Source organism: Herpailurus yagouaroundi, unplaced genomic scaffold (genome assembly GCF_014898765.1).
Source record: "Herpailurus yagouaroundi ecotype Mexico unplaced genomic scaffold, PumYag 29, whole genome shotgun sequence".
Lineage (NCBI taxonomy): Eukaryota > Metazoa > Chordata > Mammalia > Carnivora > Felidae > Herpailurus > Herpailurus yagouaroundi.
This window is the reverse complement of record NW_024412377.1, coordinates 100,126,378-100,144,296: the sequence shown is the minus strand read 5'-3', so window position 1 is coordinate 100,144,296 and position 17,919 is coordinate 100,126,378. Positions and strand designations below refer to the sequence as shown.

Below are 17,919 nucleotides of genomic sequence, written 5' to 3'. Positions count from 1 at the left end.
AAAAACCCCAACTAGCTACATAGCAATCTAGGGCCAGCTAGTGAAGGGAAAAAGAGCTTCACAAATGTCAGTAACCCATGAGGGTATCACTGTGTCTTAACATTATCTTATAAAAGCCATATTATGATTACATTAATCTTTCCTTTCTATGCCAAAGTGTGAGAATAAGTAACAAATTTTAGTAGGATGTGTACAAAAATAGAAATGAATCACTTAATGACTCTATTTGAGTATTTTAAGTTATCTTACTCATTGAGACTCCTAGAGATTTTAAAATATCTTCCTGAAAAGTATTAATTTGCTTTGTGTATAACATGAAAAGAATGCATGTATTTTATTATCATTGTTTTAAGTATAATGCAACCTAAAATATTTGATTTTTTTTAACTTATTTTATTTTTTATTTTATTTCTTATAGCATTTACTTATTTTTAAGAGACAGAGAGAAACAGAGCATAAGCAGGGGAGGGGCAGAGAGAGAGAGAGGGAGAGACACACAGAATCCGAAGCTTGTTCCAGGCTCTGAATTGTCAACATAAAGCCTAACGTGAGGCTCAAACCCACAAACTGCAAGATCATGACCTGAGCCAAAGTTGTATGCTTGACTGACTGAGCCACCCAGGCGCCCTGATTTTTTTTATGTGGATAATCTATACAGAAGACCTTTTCAAAGAGTGAACATCCATCCTAAGTTATATTCTGGATCTTTTCTATAAGTCAGCCCTGTATTGCTACTAAAAATGGTACATAAACTAATGATATTACTTAAACTCATAAATTACTCGTAGACTTTAAAATACCATGGAGAGAGGGGTGCCTGGGTGGTTCAGTCAGTTAAGCATCTGACCCCGGCTCAGGTCATGATCTCACAGTTAGTGAGTTTGAACTGTGCTGACAGCTCAGAGTATGGAGCCTGATTTAGATTCTGTGTGTCCCTCGCTCTCTGCCCCTCCCCCGCTCATGCTGTGTCACTCTGTCTCTCCCAAAAGTATAAATAAACATTAAAAATTTTTAAAAATAAAATAAGATACCATGGAGAGATTAAATGTTCCTTATTTTTGCTGTCACAGTAACTACTACATTTCCTTTTCCTAAAATCGTATCGAGCCCTGAGGAGATAGGAAGTTATCAAATGTTATTTTTAAAGTACCATTCCACATCATTTCAGATGTTTTGCACTCACCATTTTTTTTCAGTATTGTCATCATATATTTTAAAATCATATATGTCAACTCCTTTGAGTCATCAGGGTGTTCTTCTTTTAAGGCATTGCCCCAAATACAATGTTAGCAAAAGTATGCAGTGATAAGAATAAACCAAATGGACAATACCAAATTCTCCCCAATAGAGAAGCTGTGATGGATTTCATCAAGGACTTACCCATTAGAAAGGTGAGATTTTATATAGAGTTTATATAAATTTTATTTATATAAATAAACATATATGTATTCATATAAATATACTTGGAAGAGACACTATTTAGGATGGTAATAATCATTCTTTGCTGAAAAGTTCTAGAGGTATAGGTAACAAGCAAGAAGTAAAATGGATGATTGAGTTTGGGCTTGAAGAAATCTTTGTATGAAACCCTAAACTGAGGTTTAAGAAGCTTGTTTGCTGAAAAATTTTAAGAAAGTAATAGATGAAAGATTTTTAAGTGTACTGCTACTAAGAAGAACAGAAATAAAAAGAATACTTGGAAGAGTCCTTTCAGCTATCACTTAATATACTATTTTAGTTCTAAAGTCTAGGTGCCACCAGATCAATAGGTATGAGACTTCAGAGATTTAGAAATTTGTTTTGACCAAAAAAAATATTATCTTTAAAATGGTAAAATGATCCCTCAGGGTAAGAGAAAGGGTGTGTTTTACTATTTTTTACAGCTTGTAGATTTTTCTGCATATATATGCTTTTTTAAAAAACAATAATTACACTAGACACTATTTGATGTTCTGGGGGCTTAATTTTCTTGCTCAACATAATGTATAGGAGTAGATTTAAATAAAAATCTCTCAATGCTCAGAACAAAGTCTGTAATCAAAGAATACAATGTACTACACTTGATCTTAGCCAAAAGGCTAAGAAGCAGTTCAAAGAATATAATGTGTGATCAATGAATAGTTTAGAATATATAACATGTAACTATAAAGCAGCATTTTCCAGTGTGGTTTTCAAGGTATGAGTAGATGTTCCATTAAAAAAAAAGTTCTGGGGTCAGAGAACTTTGGAACATAACAGCTTTAGTGGGTCACAACAGATAATAGTATACTAAAGATTCATAAGTTTTGCTGTTTATTTTTAATTTGTTTATTCCATTTTCTAAGTTTCTATAATAGAATTCTTTTTTTAATACTTTTTCAAATTACCTGAAATTTAAAATTTTTAATTCCTTATAGCACTTGTTTAGATGTGCCCAAAAATAATTAAAGCAGTTTTCTTGCATGACTTGTGAAGATAGTCACATTATTCGTACCTTTTATTGGTTATAAAAGGTATAATGAGGTTAAATATCTGTTCTTGCCTTAATGTAAAACTTTATTAATGATAAATATTGACTCTTTTCTAGGTGTCTGGCATAGGAAAAGTTACAGAGAAAATGTTAAAGGCCCTTGGAATTATTACTTGTACAGAACTCTACCAACAGAGGGCATTACTTTCTCTTCTTTTCTCTGAAACATCTTGGCATCATTTCCTTCATATTTCCCTGGGTCTAGGTTCAACACTCCTGGCAAGGTATCTATGTGTATAGTCATTTTGTTTTTTCTTTATCATTTGCTGAAATAGCAATATTAACCATTGACATGGAGGCTCTAAGGATAATATGTTTAAAAAATTTTTTAGGCTAGTTCATTCCAGAATATAATTTTTGAATTAAAGTCAAAAGATTGGAGGTGGGAGGAAAGGAAAAGAGGAACAAAGAATCACTTTTTGGCTGTTGGCCACAGCAATTGGGTAGATAGACAAGAGGCATGATGAGTTCTTTCTTTTCTGTACCTGTCTTATTTTTCATTTAGAACATAACGACAATGGTGTTCTGATTGCTAAGGAAGGAAAGTGGCTCATATTCCAGAATTTACCCCTTAAGCAAAGAGATTTAATCTCTTTGATTTAATCTCTTTAATTCTTTGAAAGGCTTTCTGAACTAACAACTATATTTTTATTTTCCAGATTTGTAAATAATTGACAGATTCATTCAATACTGACTAATTACGTTGTTAGGTACTGTTCTAGGCACTGGGAAGAATACTAGGAAACAAGACAAACTCCTGCCTTCATGGAGTTTACATAATAGTGTGGGAAACAGGAAGTAACCAAATAAACAAATGAAGAAAGTAAGGCAGAGTAAGGGACTGGAAAATGACTTGGGCCTTAAGAGTAGGGGGTTGCAGCCATGATCCAGAGGCATGATCCATAATCTAATTGAAGTTCTATTGAGTAGTAAAAATGAGTAGTAAGTATAGGAGAGCGAAGTTAATATACATGACCAAAAACTAGGTAATTGATATTTAATTACATGTATAACTGCAAACGATTATGTCCCCCCCAGAGGCAGGGACCTGAAGTGGCCAGCCATACAAAGATGTAGGAGAAGAGGAAACAGCTAGAGGAGAGGCCCTAGGATTTTTCCCTGCCACTCTTTGATCTCAGTCTTAAAAAGAAGTATCTTAGAGCTAAAGCGTACACGGTTGGGAGTGGGTGAAAAGAAGGAATTTTAAAAAAGAATGGGAATTAACAACGGGCACTATTTTTATAATTTTGTTATCATCCTGTCAGCCTGCCCTCAAAGTAACTCCTTGATATTCTGATTCTTAAACTAAAGGAAAGCAGGAAGATTACTGAGGAGACATATGAAAGAAGTTTGATAAAATAATTAAACCTGCTAAATCTTGTAGACATTGCAGGTTGTGCAGTATCTCCATGTTCCTCATTCTTAAGCTCATAGTGAGCTGACTTTGATCTTAAGTGGATATAATGAAAGATCAGAGAAGGAAATCACATTACTATGCATAGTCTAATATTTGAAGGTAATGGGAAATAAGACTTTCTTCTTTAATCTAAGAATTATCCTCTTTTTATTTCCATAGTGCTTGAAAATAATATAGTTCTTGATATAACATAGTGTATATTAAACTGTGGTATTTAAAGATGTAGGTAATGCTCTGAAGTGAAACGCATAGGTAATTTATAATATATCAAACCTCCCTTCTCTTCTATGTACATTCTCTATTCCCCTATCCTGCTTTATTTTTTAATCTATAGTTATTCTCAACTGCTAACATATTCCATATTTACTTCTATATTTGTTTACTTGTCTCCCTCCGCTAAGATATGTTTCTTAAGGATAGGAACTTGCTCTGTTTTGGTCATAACTATATGCCCAATGCCTAGAACAGTGCCTTATTCCTAATAGGTTCATTCAGTATGTGAAAAACGAATAATCTACATATCATTTCAGCTTTTTGGTTTCAATTACTCCTATCAGGACAGCTAGAATCCAACCAAACTAGATGGATTAGATTCCCAATCATCCTACTACTGTGTCCAAATTCTAACTGAAGTTTATATAGAGTAGTAAAAATGAGTAATAAGTAACTATAAGAGAGTGAAGTTAATATACATGGCCAAAAACTAGGTAATTGATATTTAATTACATATATTGTATAACTGCAAATGATTATGCTTCTTACTCCTATTGGTTTCTGTAAGTCATGGTTTTGATATTCAGGCTTTTAACAGAAGCAATTTATAATATCAACCTATTTTCATATTTATTCTCTTTGATAGAGATAGACTGGATCCTTTACACACATAATCATATTAGCATCTTATCTGTATTCTTTGTTGATAGTTTTATTTTGAGATTTAAAAAACTCAGTTTCTCACGGTGTATAAATTTTGACAAAAAACATTACTGAGATTTTTAAATGGTAATTGATATATTAAATCCTCTTAGTTGACTAAATGGAACTGAGCCTTCGTTGAGAATGCAAAGAAAACTTTTTTTCTTTTTTTTCATTTCAAGGGATGGAGATAGGAAAAGCATGAGCGTTGAGAGGTAATGTTTTGTTATTATTAATTGTTCATAATTCATGTTCTTTTTAACTGATTTTTAATTTTTAGTAAAATATCACTGAAACAGAAAAATCTGTTTGCAAACCAAATGACATTTTTCAGTAATTGACACTACTAAAGTAAATATCCCAGTACAGTGCTTTATTACCTTTGCTTGCCATTCTCTCAGTGGGAAAAAATTTAACTGCAGTTAATTTTTTTAGTGTTAGTTTTGCTTCTCTTCAGTGAAAACCAAGCATTTTAGGATTCTAAATCTTAATTTTTAGCCTTGTTGATAAGAAAAATTATACTGGGTAGTTATTTGGGAGATTTAAGAAGGCACCATGGAAATTACTCCTGAAACTTTCCAAATATTGGTGAATGTACATAAGCATCAAATAGTAAGCTTGATGAAAGAGAACTTAGAGGGGACCTAGTTCAAGTGGTTTGTAATCTTGTCTGGCAGTCAAATGAAATCCTGAGGGGAGTTTATTGTTTTGGGAAATATGTCATTGAAAAGTCCCTCAATTATCTCTCCTCCCAACACCAGAGTTCCACTGAAATGTTTAAGAACCACTGGTCTAGTACAAGGTTGTGTTCATTTTTCACATATATTATATTTAAGTTTACTTATTTATTTTTAGTAATCTCTGTACCCAATGTGGAGCTCAAATTCATGATCCCAACATCAAGAGTCCCACACTCTTCCAACTGAGCCAGCTGGGCACCCCTCACATATACTATTTTTGATCAGAAAAGCTGAATGACTTTTACAAGACAATATATTCAATAAATGAGTTTGATAAAAATTTCTGTTTTAGGCTGTGATTTACATAAAAGCAATCAAAGGAAAAGAAGTGGTGGGGGGGTGGCGCATCCAAAATTGAGATAGTACTGTCCTATTTAATGAATTTTTTCTTTCATTTTCTCTTTTGTTATTGAGAATATTACTTACTACCCAAGAATATTAATATTAGCTAATATTAACATTTGTTAGGAAAGGGCCAGCAGAATGGGAAAGAATATTTGCAAATGACATATCTAATAAAGGGTTAGTATACAAAATATATAAAGAACTTACAAATTTCAACATCCAAAAACTTAATAATCCGTTAAAAATGGAAAGAACACATGGACAGACATTTTTCCAATGAGGAAATCCAGATGGCCAACAGACACATGAAAAGATGCTCAACATCACTCACCATCAGGGAAATACAAATCAAAATTACAATGAGATATTACCTCACACTACCTCTGTCAGAATGGCTAAAATCAGCAACACAAGAAACAACACATGTTGGCAAGGATTTGGAGAAAGGGGAACTTTCTTATACTGTTGGTAGGAGTGCAAACTGATGCAGTTTGGAAGTGGAAACAGTATGGAAGTTCCTCATACTGTTGGAAGCAATCCAGCAATTGCACTACTGGGTATTTAACCAAAGAATACAAAAATACTAATTCAGAGGGATACATGCACCCTGATGTTCATAGTAGTATTATCTGTAGTAGACAATTTATGGAAAGATCCATCAACAGATGAATGGATAAAGAAGATGTGGTATATGTACACAATGGAATATTATTCAGCCACAAAAAAGAATGAAATCTTGCTATTTGCAACAACATGGATGGAGCTAGAGAGTATAATCCTAAGAAAAATTAAGCCAGTCAGAGAAAGAAAGACAAATACCATATGATTTCACTCATATGTGGAATTTAAGAAACAAAAACAAGCATAGGGGGAAAAGGGGCAACCAAGAAACACTTTAAATTTTTTTTAAAAATTTTTATTCAGTTTTGAGATACAGAGCATGAGCGGTGGAGGGGTGGAGAGAGAGGGAGACACAGAATCAGAAGCAGGCTCTAGGCTGTCAGCACAGAGCCTGATGCGGGGCTCAAACACACAAACGATGAGATCATGACCTGAACCCAAGTAGATCGCTTAACTGACTGAGCCACCCAGGTGCCCCTGAATACTCTTAACTATAGAGAACAAACAAGTTACCAGAAGGGAGGTGGGTGTGCATATGGGTGAAATAGGTGATGGGAATTAAGGAGTTCACATGTTGTGATGAACATCAGATGTATGGAAGTGTTGAGTCACTGTATTTTACACTTGAAACTAATATTAGACTGTTTCCTAACTAACTGGAATTTAAATAAAAACTTAAAAAAAAAAAAAAAGAAAGAAAGAAACTACACAGTGGGGGAGGGGCCAGCAAGCCAATAGGAAAAAATTAAGAAAGAGCTAGTTACTCAACAGAGAAGCAAGTACAGATGCCTCTTAAAACATTGGAAATATTCCCAATCTTTATAGTTTAAGAAATGCAGATTGAAGGTTCTCTGAGAAAGCCTTTTCACCAATGGGTTGGCAAAGATACCCTATTGATAAGACTGTGGGAGTAAAATAGCTTATAAACTCTGGAGGGAGTGTACTGGTTTCTTACTGGTCCTATAACAAATGACCACAGATCTAGTGGCTTAAAAGAACACAAATTTATTCTCTTACAGTTCTGAAGGTCAGGAGTCCTAAAATTAAGGTATTAGCAGGGTTGCATGCTTTCTAAAGATCCAGGGGAGGATCCATTTCCTTGCCAAAAGCTTCTAAAGGCGGCTTGTATTCTTTGACTCATCATCTTCAGACCTAGCATCTCATCTTTATCCGACTCACCCTCCTGCTTGGAGGGAATCCTTGGGATTACATTGGACCCACCTGGACCATTTAGGATACTCTCCCTATATTAACTTAATCATATCTGCAACGTACCCTTTATCATGTAATGTACTGGGTTCCAAGAGATTAGGATTTGGACATCTTTGGGGACTATTATTTTGCCTACCCCAGGGGTGAAGCATTTTGGCAATGGCTGTTAAAATCACAGATACACTTGTACTTTGATCCCATAGTTCTTTTTCTAGGAATTCATTTTACATATGTAATCACATGTCATTTTACATGTATACAAGATTATTCATTATGTTTTTTTGTGATAGTAAAAGAAAGTAACTTAAATATCTAGAGAATTGGTTCAATGATCTTACATCTTTAAATTAAAATATTAGGCTGCCATGTAAAAATGAGGGAATTATTTATTCATAAGGAAGTCTCACCAGGATGAATTGAAAAGATGCTAAACAGTGTGTCTAATATTCTACTGTTTATATAAAAAATTAAGAGAAAATGTTTACTTGTTTGCTTATACATAAAATATTCTGGAGAAATATAAATGATTGGGAAGCTGGAAACATTGGTTGGAGGAGAACTGGGTATTCTTCACTGTATAGTCCTCTGCTCAGGATTTTTAACTCATTACCCTGGTCTCTTTTTAGCATCTTCCTCTTTTATGTTAATATGATCCCTTGCCTACTTTCAATACTCGGGTGCAGATGAATTCAAATTTCTACATTTAATATCACCAGCCCTCCATTTCCAGTTGTCTGTTAGACTAACTCTACCTAGGTGCCAGGAACAACCCCCTTAAGTCTACTTGAAAATACTTCTATTCCAAAAAGTAGATGAACAGTAATTGGAATAATGTTCTCATATATACTTTGTTAAGATAACCCTCTGTAGCAGTCTATGTACACGTATATAATAATGTGTTATGAGTTCTGAGGGCATTATCATAATCTGTTAGTGACTGTAATCAACTTTTTAAAAATCCCAGTATATGTAGTTAATATGTTATATTAGCTTCAGGTGTACAATGTAGTAATTCAACAGTTCCATATATTGTTCAGTGCTCATCAAGATAAGTACTCTTAATCCCATTCACCTATTTCATCCATCCCCCTAACCACCTCCCCTCTGGTAACCATCTGTTTGTTCTCTAGAGTTACAAGTCTGGTTTTTTGTTTGTTTGTCTCTTTTTTTCTCCTTTGTTTGTTTTGCTTCTTAAATTCCATATATGAGTGAAATCATATGGTATTTGTCTTTCTCTGCCTGGCTTATTTGCTTAGCATTATATGCTCTAGATCCATTTGCATCATTGCAAATGGCAAGATTTCATTCTTTTTTAAGGCTCAGTAATGTTCCATTGGGGTGTGTGTGTGTGTGTGTGTGTGTGTGTGTACACATATATATATGTGTACACATGCATACATATATACCACATCTTCTTTATCCATTCATCTATCAATGGACAGTTGGGTTGCTCCCATAATTTGGCTATTATAAATAATGCTGTAGTAAACGTGAGGGTGCATATGTCCCTTCAAATTAGTGTTTTCAAATTCTTTGGGTAAATACCCAGTAGTGTGATTACTAGATTATAGGTAGTTCTATTTTAAAATTTTTGAGGAACCTCCATACTGTTTCCACAGTGGCTGTACCAGTTTACATTCCCACCAACAGTGCAAGAGGGTTCCCCTTTTTCCACACCCTTGCCAACATTTGTTTCGTGAGTTTTTTATTTTAGCCATTCTGACAGGTATGAGGTTATATCTCATTTATTTATTTATTTATTTATTTATTTTTAATGTTTTATTTATTTTTGAGACAGAGAGACAGAGCAGGACAGAGAGAGAGAGAGACACAGAATCCGAAGCAGGCTCCAGGGCTCTGAATTGTCAGCACAGAGCCCGATGCGGGGCTCAAACTCATGGACTGTGAGATCATGACCTGAGTCGAATTGGATGCCCAACCGAATGAGCCACCCAGGTGCCCCTAGGTTATATCTCATTTAGTTTTGATTTGTATTTCCCTGATGATGAATGATGTTGAGCATCTTTTCATGTGTCTCTGTTGGCCATCTGGATGCCTTCTTTGGAGAAATGTGGCTTCTGCCCATTTTTTAATTGTATTATTGGGGGGGGGGTGGTATTTAGTTGTATCAGTTCTTGATATGTTTTGGGTACTAACCCTTTATCAGATATGTCATTTTGCAAAAATCTTCTCCTATTCAGTAGGTTGTCTTTTGTTTTTGTTGGTTGTTTCCTTTGCTGTGCATAGGCTTTTTATTTTGATGTTGTCCCAATAGTTTATTTTTGCTTTTGTTTCCCTTGTCTCAGGAGACGTATCTAGAAAGATATTGTCATGGCCAATGTCAGAGAAATTACTGCTTGTTCTCTATTCTAGGATTTTTATGGTTTCAGGTCTCACATTTAGGTCCTTAATCCATTTTGAGTTTATTTTTGTGTATGCTGTAACAAAGTGGTCCAGTTTCATTCTTTTGCGTGTAGCTGTCCAGTTTTCTCAACATAATTTCTTAAAGAGACTGTCTTTTTCCCATTGCATAGTCTTGCCTCCTTTGTTGAGTTTATTTCTGGGATTTCTATTTTGTTACATTGATCTATGTGTCTGTTTTTGTTCCAGTACCATACTGTTTTGATTACTATAGCTTTGTAGTATAACTTGAAATCTGGAATTGTGTTATCTCCAGCTTTGCTTTGCTTTTTGAAGATTGCTGTGGCTGTTCAGGGTCTTTTGGGGCTCCATACAAATTTTAGGATTGTTAGTTCTGGTTCTGTGAAAAATGCTGTTGGTATTTTGACAGAGATCACATTTAATCTATGATTGCTTTGGGTAGTATAGACATTTTAACAATATTTGTTCTTCCCATCCATGCACATGGAATGTCTTTCCATTTCTTTGTGTTGTCTTCAATTTCTTTTACCAGTGTTTTATAGTTTTCAGAGTACAGGTCTTTCACCTCTTTGATTTAGTTTATTCTTAGGTATTTATTATTTTCAGTACATTGTAAATGGGATTATTTTCTTAATTCCTTTTTCCATGGCTTCATAATTAGTGTATAGAAATGCAGTGGATTTATGTACATTGATTTTGTATCCTGCAACCTTACTGAATTCATTATTAGTTCTAGTAGCTCTTTAGTGGAATCTTTCAAGGTTTTTATATATAGTATCATGTCTTCTGCAAATAGTGAAAAGATTTACTTCTTACCAATTTGGATGCCTTTTATTTCTTTTTGTTGTCTGATAGCTGTGGCTAGGACTTCTAGTATTTTGTTGAATAAAAGTGGTAAAAGTGGACATCCTTGTATTGTACCTGACTTCAGAGGAAAGGCTCTCAGTTCTTCCCCTTTGAGTATGATGTTAGCTATGGGTTTTTCATATAAGGCATTTTTATGTTGAGATATGTTTCCTCTAAACCTACTTAACATTTTTTTAATGTTTTATTTATTTTTGAGAGGGAAAGAGACAGAGAGCAAATGGGGGAGGGGCAGGCAGACACACACACACACACACACACACACACACACACACACACACACAGAATCCGAAGCAGGCTCCAGGCTCTGAGCTGTCAGCACAGAGCCCAACGCAGGGCTTGATCCCACGAACTGTGAGATCATGACCTGAGCCAAAGTTGGTCACTAAACTGACTGAGACACCCAGGCACCCCTCTAAAACCTACTTTGTTGAGTTGTTTTGTTTTTTTTTTATCATGAGTAGATGTCATACTTTGTCAAAGGCTTTTTCTGCAGATACTGAAATGATCATATAGTTTTTATCCCTTCTCTTATTGTTGCAATATATCAGACTTTAACCTCCTTTTAAAAAAACTACTGTAGGTGAAATCAGTTTAACTATAAATGATCTCCCATTATTCATGTAGATCTTAGATGTTTCTTCTTAATTATATCTTAGTTCACCTGAAAATTTTGTTTTGTACTGCAGAAAAATATAACTTAATGCCAGGCCATTAAAACATACTATCTCATTCCTAAATTATCCTGAATTATAGTTTACTCTGTGCACCAAAATCATTCTTGTCTTTTTAGGACATTCAGTGAGATGAGTAAAGCAGAAGAACAATATAGCTTGTGCCAGGAACTTTGCAGTGAACTTGCTCAAGATCTGCAGAAAGAAGGATTAAAGGTACTTTATTTAGATGTAGTGTTCTTAGATCTAACATTTTTTAATAATAAAATACTACCTTAAAGGAAGAGTTAGATTTTGCATCTGAGTACAAATTGAGAAATATTGAGTATCCCCAATAAATAAAGAGTAATCCCCAATAGAGATAAATTCAGTTTCTCAATAAATTGAGAAATATAGAGTATCCCCAATAGAGACAAATTCAATTCTGACCCATAATTGAGGCCTATACTGAGATCAGTCGATGAAGAAACAACTTAGGAGGGTGGGCTGGCTCCAGTATAATTCCAGAGTTTATACTACTTGAGGAGTACATTTGAATACGTTCAGAATCAGACTTATAATGGCATTAGAGAATAAAGCAAAGGTAATGATTTCCCTAGAACTGTATTTACTTATTACAAATGTCTTTCCAACCATCTTTTAATATTTTCCTCAGGTAGACAACGATTTTCTAAAATAGGCATTTTGTTTCAATTCTCGAATTCCAGATTGTTTAACATACTGAGAACAAAACCTTGAAGACCCTGAATTTCTATTTTATAACCTTCACTCACAACAATCTATATGTAGTATTTTTCCAAACTCTCAAACCAGAGGTGGCGTTTTTACAAAGTGTAGCACAAAGGTATTCAAAAGTTATTACCAAAAAACCCCCCAAAACAACAAAGGTTATTACAAAGAATGGGATATCTATATAAGTACATTATATATCTTATAATCCTTTTCTATCATACCTGAGTGTGAAGATTTTTTAAAAAAAATTGTTTTAATAAACCTGTAATTTGGGAATCATCTCAGATTTATAAGAAAAGTAGCAAAGGTAATATAGAGAGTTCTGATATACCCTGTATTATCATAGCTATATTATTACAGTACATTTGTTGAAGCTAAGAAACTGACATTAACACATTTCTATTGGCTAACCTCCAGACATTATTTGGATTTTACTGTTTTTCCATTAAAGTCCTCTTTCTGTTCCAGGATTCAGTCCAGGGAACCACACTGTGTTTAGTTGTCGTGTCTCCCAATCTCCTCTAATCTATGAAAGTTTATCAGTATTTCCTTGTTTTTCATGACCTTAACAGTCTTAAGGAGTATTGGCCGGGTATCCTGCAAGATGTCTTTCCATCCAGGTTTGGGTGATGTTTTTCTAATGATTAGACCAGGTTATGAATTTTTAGAAAGAGTACCAGAAGTGAACTGTCCTCGTTACATCCTATCAAGGTATATGATAACTACGAGGTATCATAAATGATACTAACTGTTGTCACCTGGTTAAGTTAGTGTTTGCTAGGCTTCTCCACTGTGAAGTTACTATTTTTTCCTTTCATACTCTATTCTTTGGAAGTGAGTTAATAAGTCAACCCACACTCAGAACCTCCAGGGGGTAATAAAATACACATAACATAGAATTTATCATTTTAACCATTTTTAAGTTACATTTCTGTCATATTAAGTTCATTCATATTGTGCAACCATCACCACTATTAATCTCCAGAGTTTTTTCATTATCCCACACTGAAACCCTGTACTCATTAAACAGTAACTGTAAAGGGAGTTCTTATGTGCAAATGGTTTAGCATAATATCTAGCATACAGTAGACACACAGTAAGTGTGAGGGGAGTAATAATTATTGGCTAAAATGGGATTTTTAGATATTTCAGTTATTCTTTTTAGCAGATTCCATTACCATGTTTTATAAATAATTGATTATACTTCTATATTATGTGTATTTAAGAGATCTTTCTAAATTTTTGTAACCTACAAATTAACTTTTTTCTAGAAGTTAGAAAGCCATATGTAACAATGTTCTGTTTGTTGCAGGGTAGAACTGTTACCATTAAACTGAAGAATGTAAATTTTGAAGTAAAAACTCGTGCATCTACAGTTTCATCTGTTGTTTCTACTGCAGAAGAAATATTTGCTATTGCTAAAGACTTGCTAAGAACAGAAATTGATGCTGATTTTCCACATCCCTTGAGATTAAGACTTATGGGTATGCCTTGTTTTTCCTTAAATCTGCTAGACCTTCCCAAATAAATTAACTTGGGAAATAGTCTCTCCTTCGTTTTATCTCTTAAACCTGTTGAGGAGTTTGTACCTATGCTGCCATTTTTCTTAATTCTTAGAACCTGATGTAGGTGGAACAATGCTCATTAATTTAATCCCCATAAGAACCAGATAAAGTTGTTCTTTTCCTTACTACTTAGTGAAATCCTTCGGGCTAGGTATGTTTCAGAATTTTAAACTTTTCAGATTTTATGAAAGTGAATTTAGTGCATATACTCATATGTTTTGTAATACTGATTTGGTATCTGAGGCACCACCTTATGATAAACACATTAATATTTTTGTAGCAAACAAGAAAATATCACACTAGGTTAAAGAGAATTGGGTGAGAGGATGTATATGGACAAGCACTCCAAATGCCAACTTTACTGCTAAGAGTGGATCATTAGCCATGCTTTCATGTATGAAAGACAGCACACACTTGAAATTGATTGAATTAAGTTCGTTAAATAAAAGAGCTAAAGAGCCGGGGCACCTGGGTGGCTCAGTCAGTTAAGCTTCCAACTTTGGCTCAGGTCACGATCTCATGGTTCGGAAATTCGAGCCCCTTCCTGGGCTTCCATGCTGACAGTGCAGAACCGGCTTGGGATTCTCTCTTTCCCTCCCTCTGTCCCTTCTGTGCTGTCTCTCTCTCTTTCTCTCTCTCTCAAAATAAATAAATAAACTAAAAACAAAACCCCAAATCTAAAGAGCAGATGTTAATGACAGCATCATTCATAATTGCCAAAATTGGAAACAAAAATGCACATAAAAAGACATGGAGGCACCTTAAATGTAAATTATATTATTATATTACATTTATTATTAGTAAATGAAAGAAGCCAGTTTGAAAGGTTAAATACTGTCTGATTCAAACTTATGAAATCTGGAAGAGACAAAACTGGAGACAGTGAAAAGATCAGTGTATGTCAAGGGTTAGGGGCGAGGAAGGGATGAATAGACTTAGCACAGAGGACTTTCAGGGCAGTGAAACTATTGTGTATGATTATATAATGGTGGATACAAATCATTAAACACTTGTCAAAATCCATAGGATGTACAACACCAGGAGTGAACCTAATGTAAACTATGAGCTTTGAGTGTTAATGTTGTGTTACTATACGTTCATCATTTGTAACAAATGTACCACTCTGGTGCAATATGTCAGTTGGAGGAGGCTGTGCATGGTGTGGGCAGAGGATATGTAGGAACTGCACTTTCTGCTTACTATTGCTGTGAACCTAAAAAAGAGCTAAAGAGTTTTTGAAATTGACTCCAATAGTTGGGTTTTTTTTTTAAATTTTTTAATGTTTATTCATTTTTTGAGAGACAGAGTGCAAGTGGGGGAGCGGCAGAGAGAGGAAGACACAGAATCTGAAGCAGGCTCCAGGCTCTAAGCTGTCAGCACAGAGCCTGATGCAGGGCTTGAACCACACTGTGAGATCATGACCTGAGCAGAAGTCAGATGTTTAACCAACTAGCCACCCAGGTGCCTCAGTTAGTTGATCTTTAATGGTAACTTATGTCAGATGTTAATTGGAAGACTTATATAATCTTGTGAACTCCCAACAGATACTATTTAGTGACACCCAGTTTTATAAAGGAACGTAAATTTCATGCAAAGTACCTGTTTTGAAAACTCATCCTTTAATTCAGAAAATATGCAGTATTGCTTATTATTTTTCTCTAAACAGCCTTTTGTATATATATCACAACAATATTATGCAAAATATTTTTATGCATTATGAGTGAATTGGCTTTGTTAAGCAATTAATTGTCGTTGGTTTAATTTAGGTGTACGGTTATCTAGTTTTCCCAATGAAGAAGACAAGAAACAGCAACAAAGGAGCATTATTGGCTTTTTACAGGCTGGAAACCAAGCTCTGTCAGCTACTGGGCATATGCTAGAGAAAACTGACAAAGATCAGTTTCTAAAACCTCTAGAAATGTCTCAAAAGAAGAGCTTCTTTGATAAAAAGCGATCAGAAAGGAAATGGAGCCAACAAGACACATTTAAGTGTGAAGCTGTGGATACACAAAGTTTACAGACATCAGATTCATTCCAAGTTTTAAAGAAGATGAACGAGAATTTAGAAACATCAGAGAATTCAAATAAGTCTCAGATATTTACCTGTCCCATTTGCTTTAGGGAGCAAGGAAGCATCAGTCTGGAAGCCTTTAATAAACATGTAGATGCCTGTCTTGATAGACCTTCAATTAATGAAGACCGTAAAATGTTCTCATGCTCACATGCTTCCTCTACAGAAGTTAACAGGAAAGAAAATGTACATCATTCTTTTTCACTCCATGAGAAGCAGGATTATGAAACCCATCAGAAGCATTCAGGAATCAATTCAGTAGATTGTGCAGAGCTAGTAGAGACTAAAGGTAACCCACCTAAAGCAGAAAGTGTAGGTGCTTTAAGTGATAAGCACAGCAAAGAGGAATGTGCTGTTTTTCCAAGAGAATCGTTTAATACTGAGCAACATTATCAGAATTCTTTCTCTACTGTTTTACTGGAAGATATGGGGTCAAGTCAGCAAGAATCCCCCCAGCCTTATTTACCTGAAGTGATAATAACCCAGGCTCTAGTTTGTCCTATTTGTAACCTGGAACAAAAGACTTCAGATCTTACCCTGTTCAATATGCATGTGGATATATGCTTAAATAAAGGCATTATCCAGGAACTGAGAAAGGATAGTCTAGCTAATCAACCCACAAAAAGCACCAAAAGTACTGGTGAGTTTGTAGTCATTTTTATTTTATTGTATTTTATTTTATTGTATTGTATTGTATTTTATTTTATTTTATTTTATTTTATTTTTTATTTTTATTTTTTAACATTTATTTCTTTTTGAGACAGAGAGAGACAGAGCATGAACGGGGGAGGGGCAGAGAGAGAGGGAGACACAGAATCGGAAGCAGGCTCCAGGCTCTGAGCCATCAGCCCAGAGCCCCATGCGGGGCTCGAACTCACGGACCGTGAGATCATGACCTGAGCTGAAGTTGGACGCTCAACCGACTGAGCCACCCAGGCGCCCCCTGTAGTCATTTTAAAGAACTTGATTATATAGGAATGTTTTATTAAAATTGAGATTGTTGGGGCGCCTGGGTGGCGCAGTCGGTTAAGCGTCCGACTTCAGCCAGGTCACGATCTCGCGGTCCGTGAGTTCGAGCCCCACGTCGGGCTCTGGGCTGATGGCTCAGAGCCTGGAGCCTGTTTCCGATTCTGTGTCTCCCTCTCTCTCTACCCCTCGCCCGTTCATGCTCTGTCTCTCTCTGTCCCAAAAATAAATAAACGTTGAAAAAAAAAATTGAGATTGTTGTTAAATATGAAGCATATACAATTAAAGGGATAGTTTGTGTATGCTGCCATTTAGGAAAATGTTATTTACCTTATTAGCATAGGTTAGAATTAACTGAAGCCATTAGATTTTACATTTTGGGAAAACTCCATTTGGGGCTTGATTTAGCACAGAACGAACTCATAAATTCAGGGAGCTAAGTGATCTCATAAAAAATGAGATTCCTGTGGAAGGAATAAGTCACAAGGATAAAAGGTACAGCACAGAGAATATAGTCAATGGGACTATAATAGTACTGTATTGTGACAGATGATAGCTCCATTTGTGGTGAGCACAGCATATCATTTGTTGAATCACTATGTTGTATACCTGAAACTAATAGAACACTGTGTGTCCGTTATACCTCAATTTAAAAAAAGAAGAAAGAAAAATTTGTTAAGAAAACTTTTGCCAAGGCACAGTGGTAAATTAACTATAATCACACAACCAGAAAGCCTCTTTAAAGTTGTTTTTTGGTAGTCTAACTCAACTTCAAAAATAAAATTAAGTGTATACTAATAAAATAAGTAAATTACAAAGAAATAATGCTATAAAGTTAGTTTCTGGTGTGTCTACATATAAATTATGTAGTACTAAGGAAGTTTTTATTATCTTTAATCAGTCAGC

The 17,919-nt window shown here is 34.9% G+C and overlaps 1 protein-coding gene across 8 annotated transcripts in view; it reads left to right on the top strand.

Annotated features, from left to right (window-relative positions):
- POLK (DNA polymerase kappa) overlaps positions 1-17,919 on the top strand; it is a 73,030-nt gene that overhangs the window by 53,172 nt on the left and 1,939 nt on the right. For 7 of the 8 annotated variants that reach the window (XM_040450616.1, XM_040450625.1, XM_040450608.1 and 4 more), the window contains 6 exons: positions 1,267-1,391; positions 2,567-2,733; positions 5,024-5,056; positions 11,799-11,895; positions 13,724-13,895; positions 15,743-16,687. In XM_040450616.1, the coding sequence (XP_040306550.1) occupies positions 1,267-1,391; positions 2,567-2,733; positions 5,024-5,056; positions 11,799-11,895; positions 13,724-13,895; positions 15,743-16,687 (1,539 nt within the window). The remainder of the gene's footprint in view (positions 1-1,266; positions 1,392-2,566; positions 2,734-5,023; positions 5,057-11,798; positions 11,896-13,723; positions 13,896-15,742; positions 16,688-17,919) is intronic. The other variant, XM_040450635.1, reaches the window with a different exon arrangement.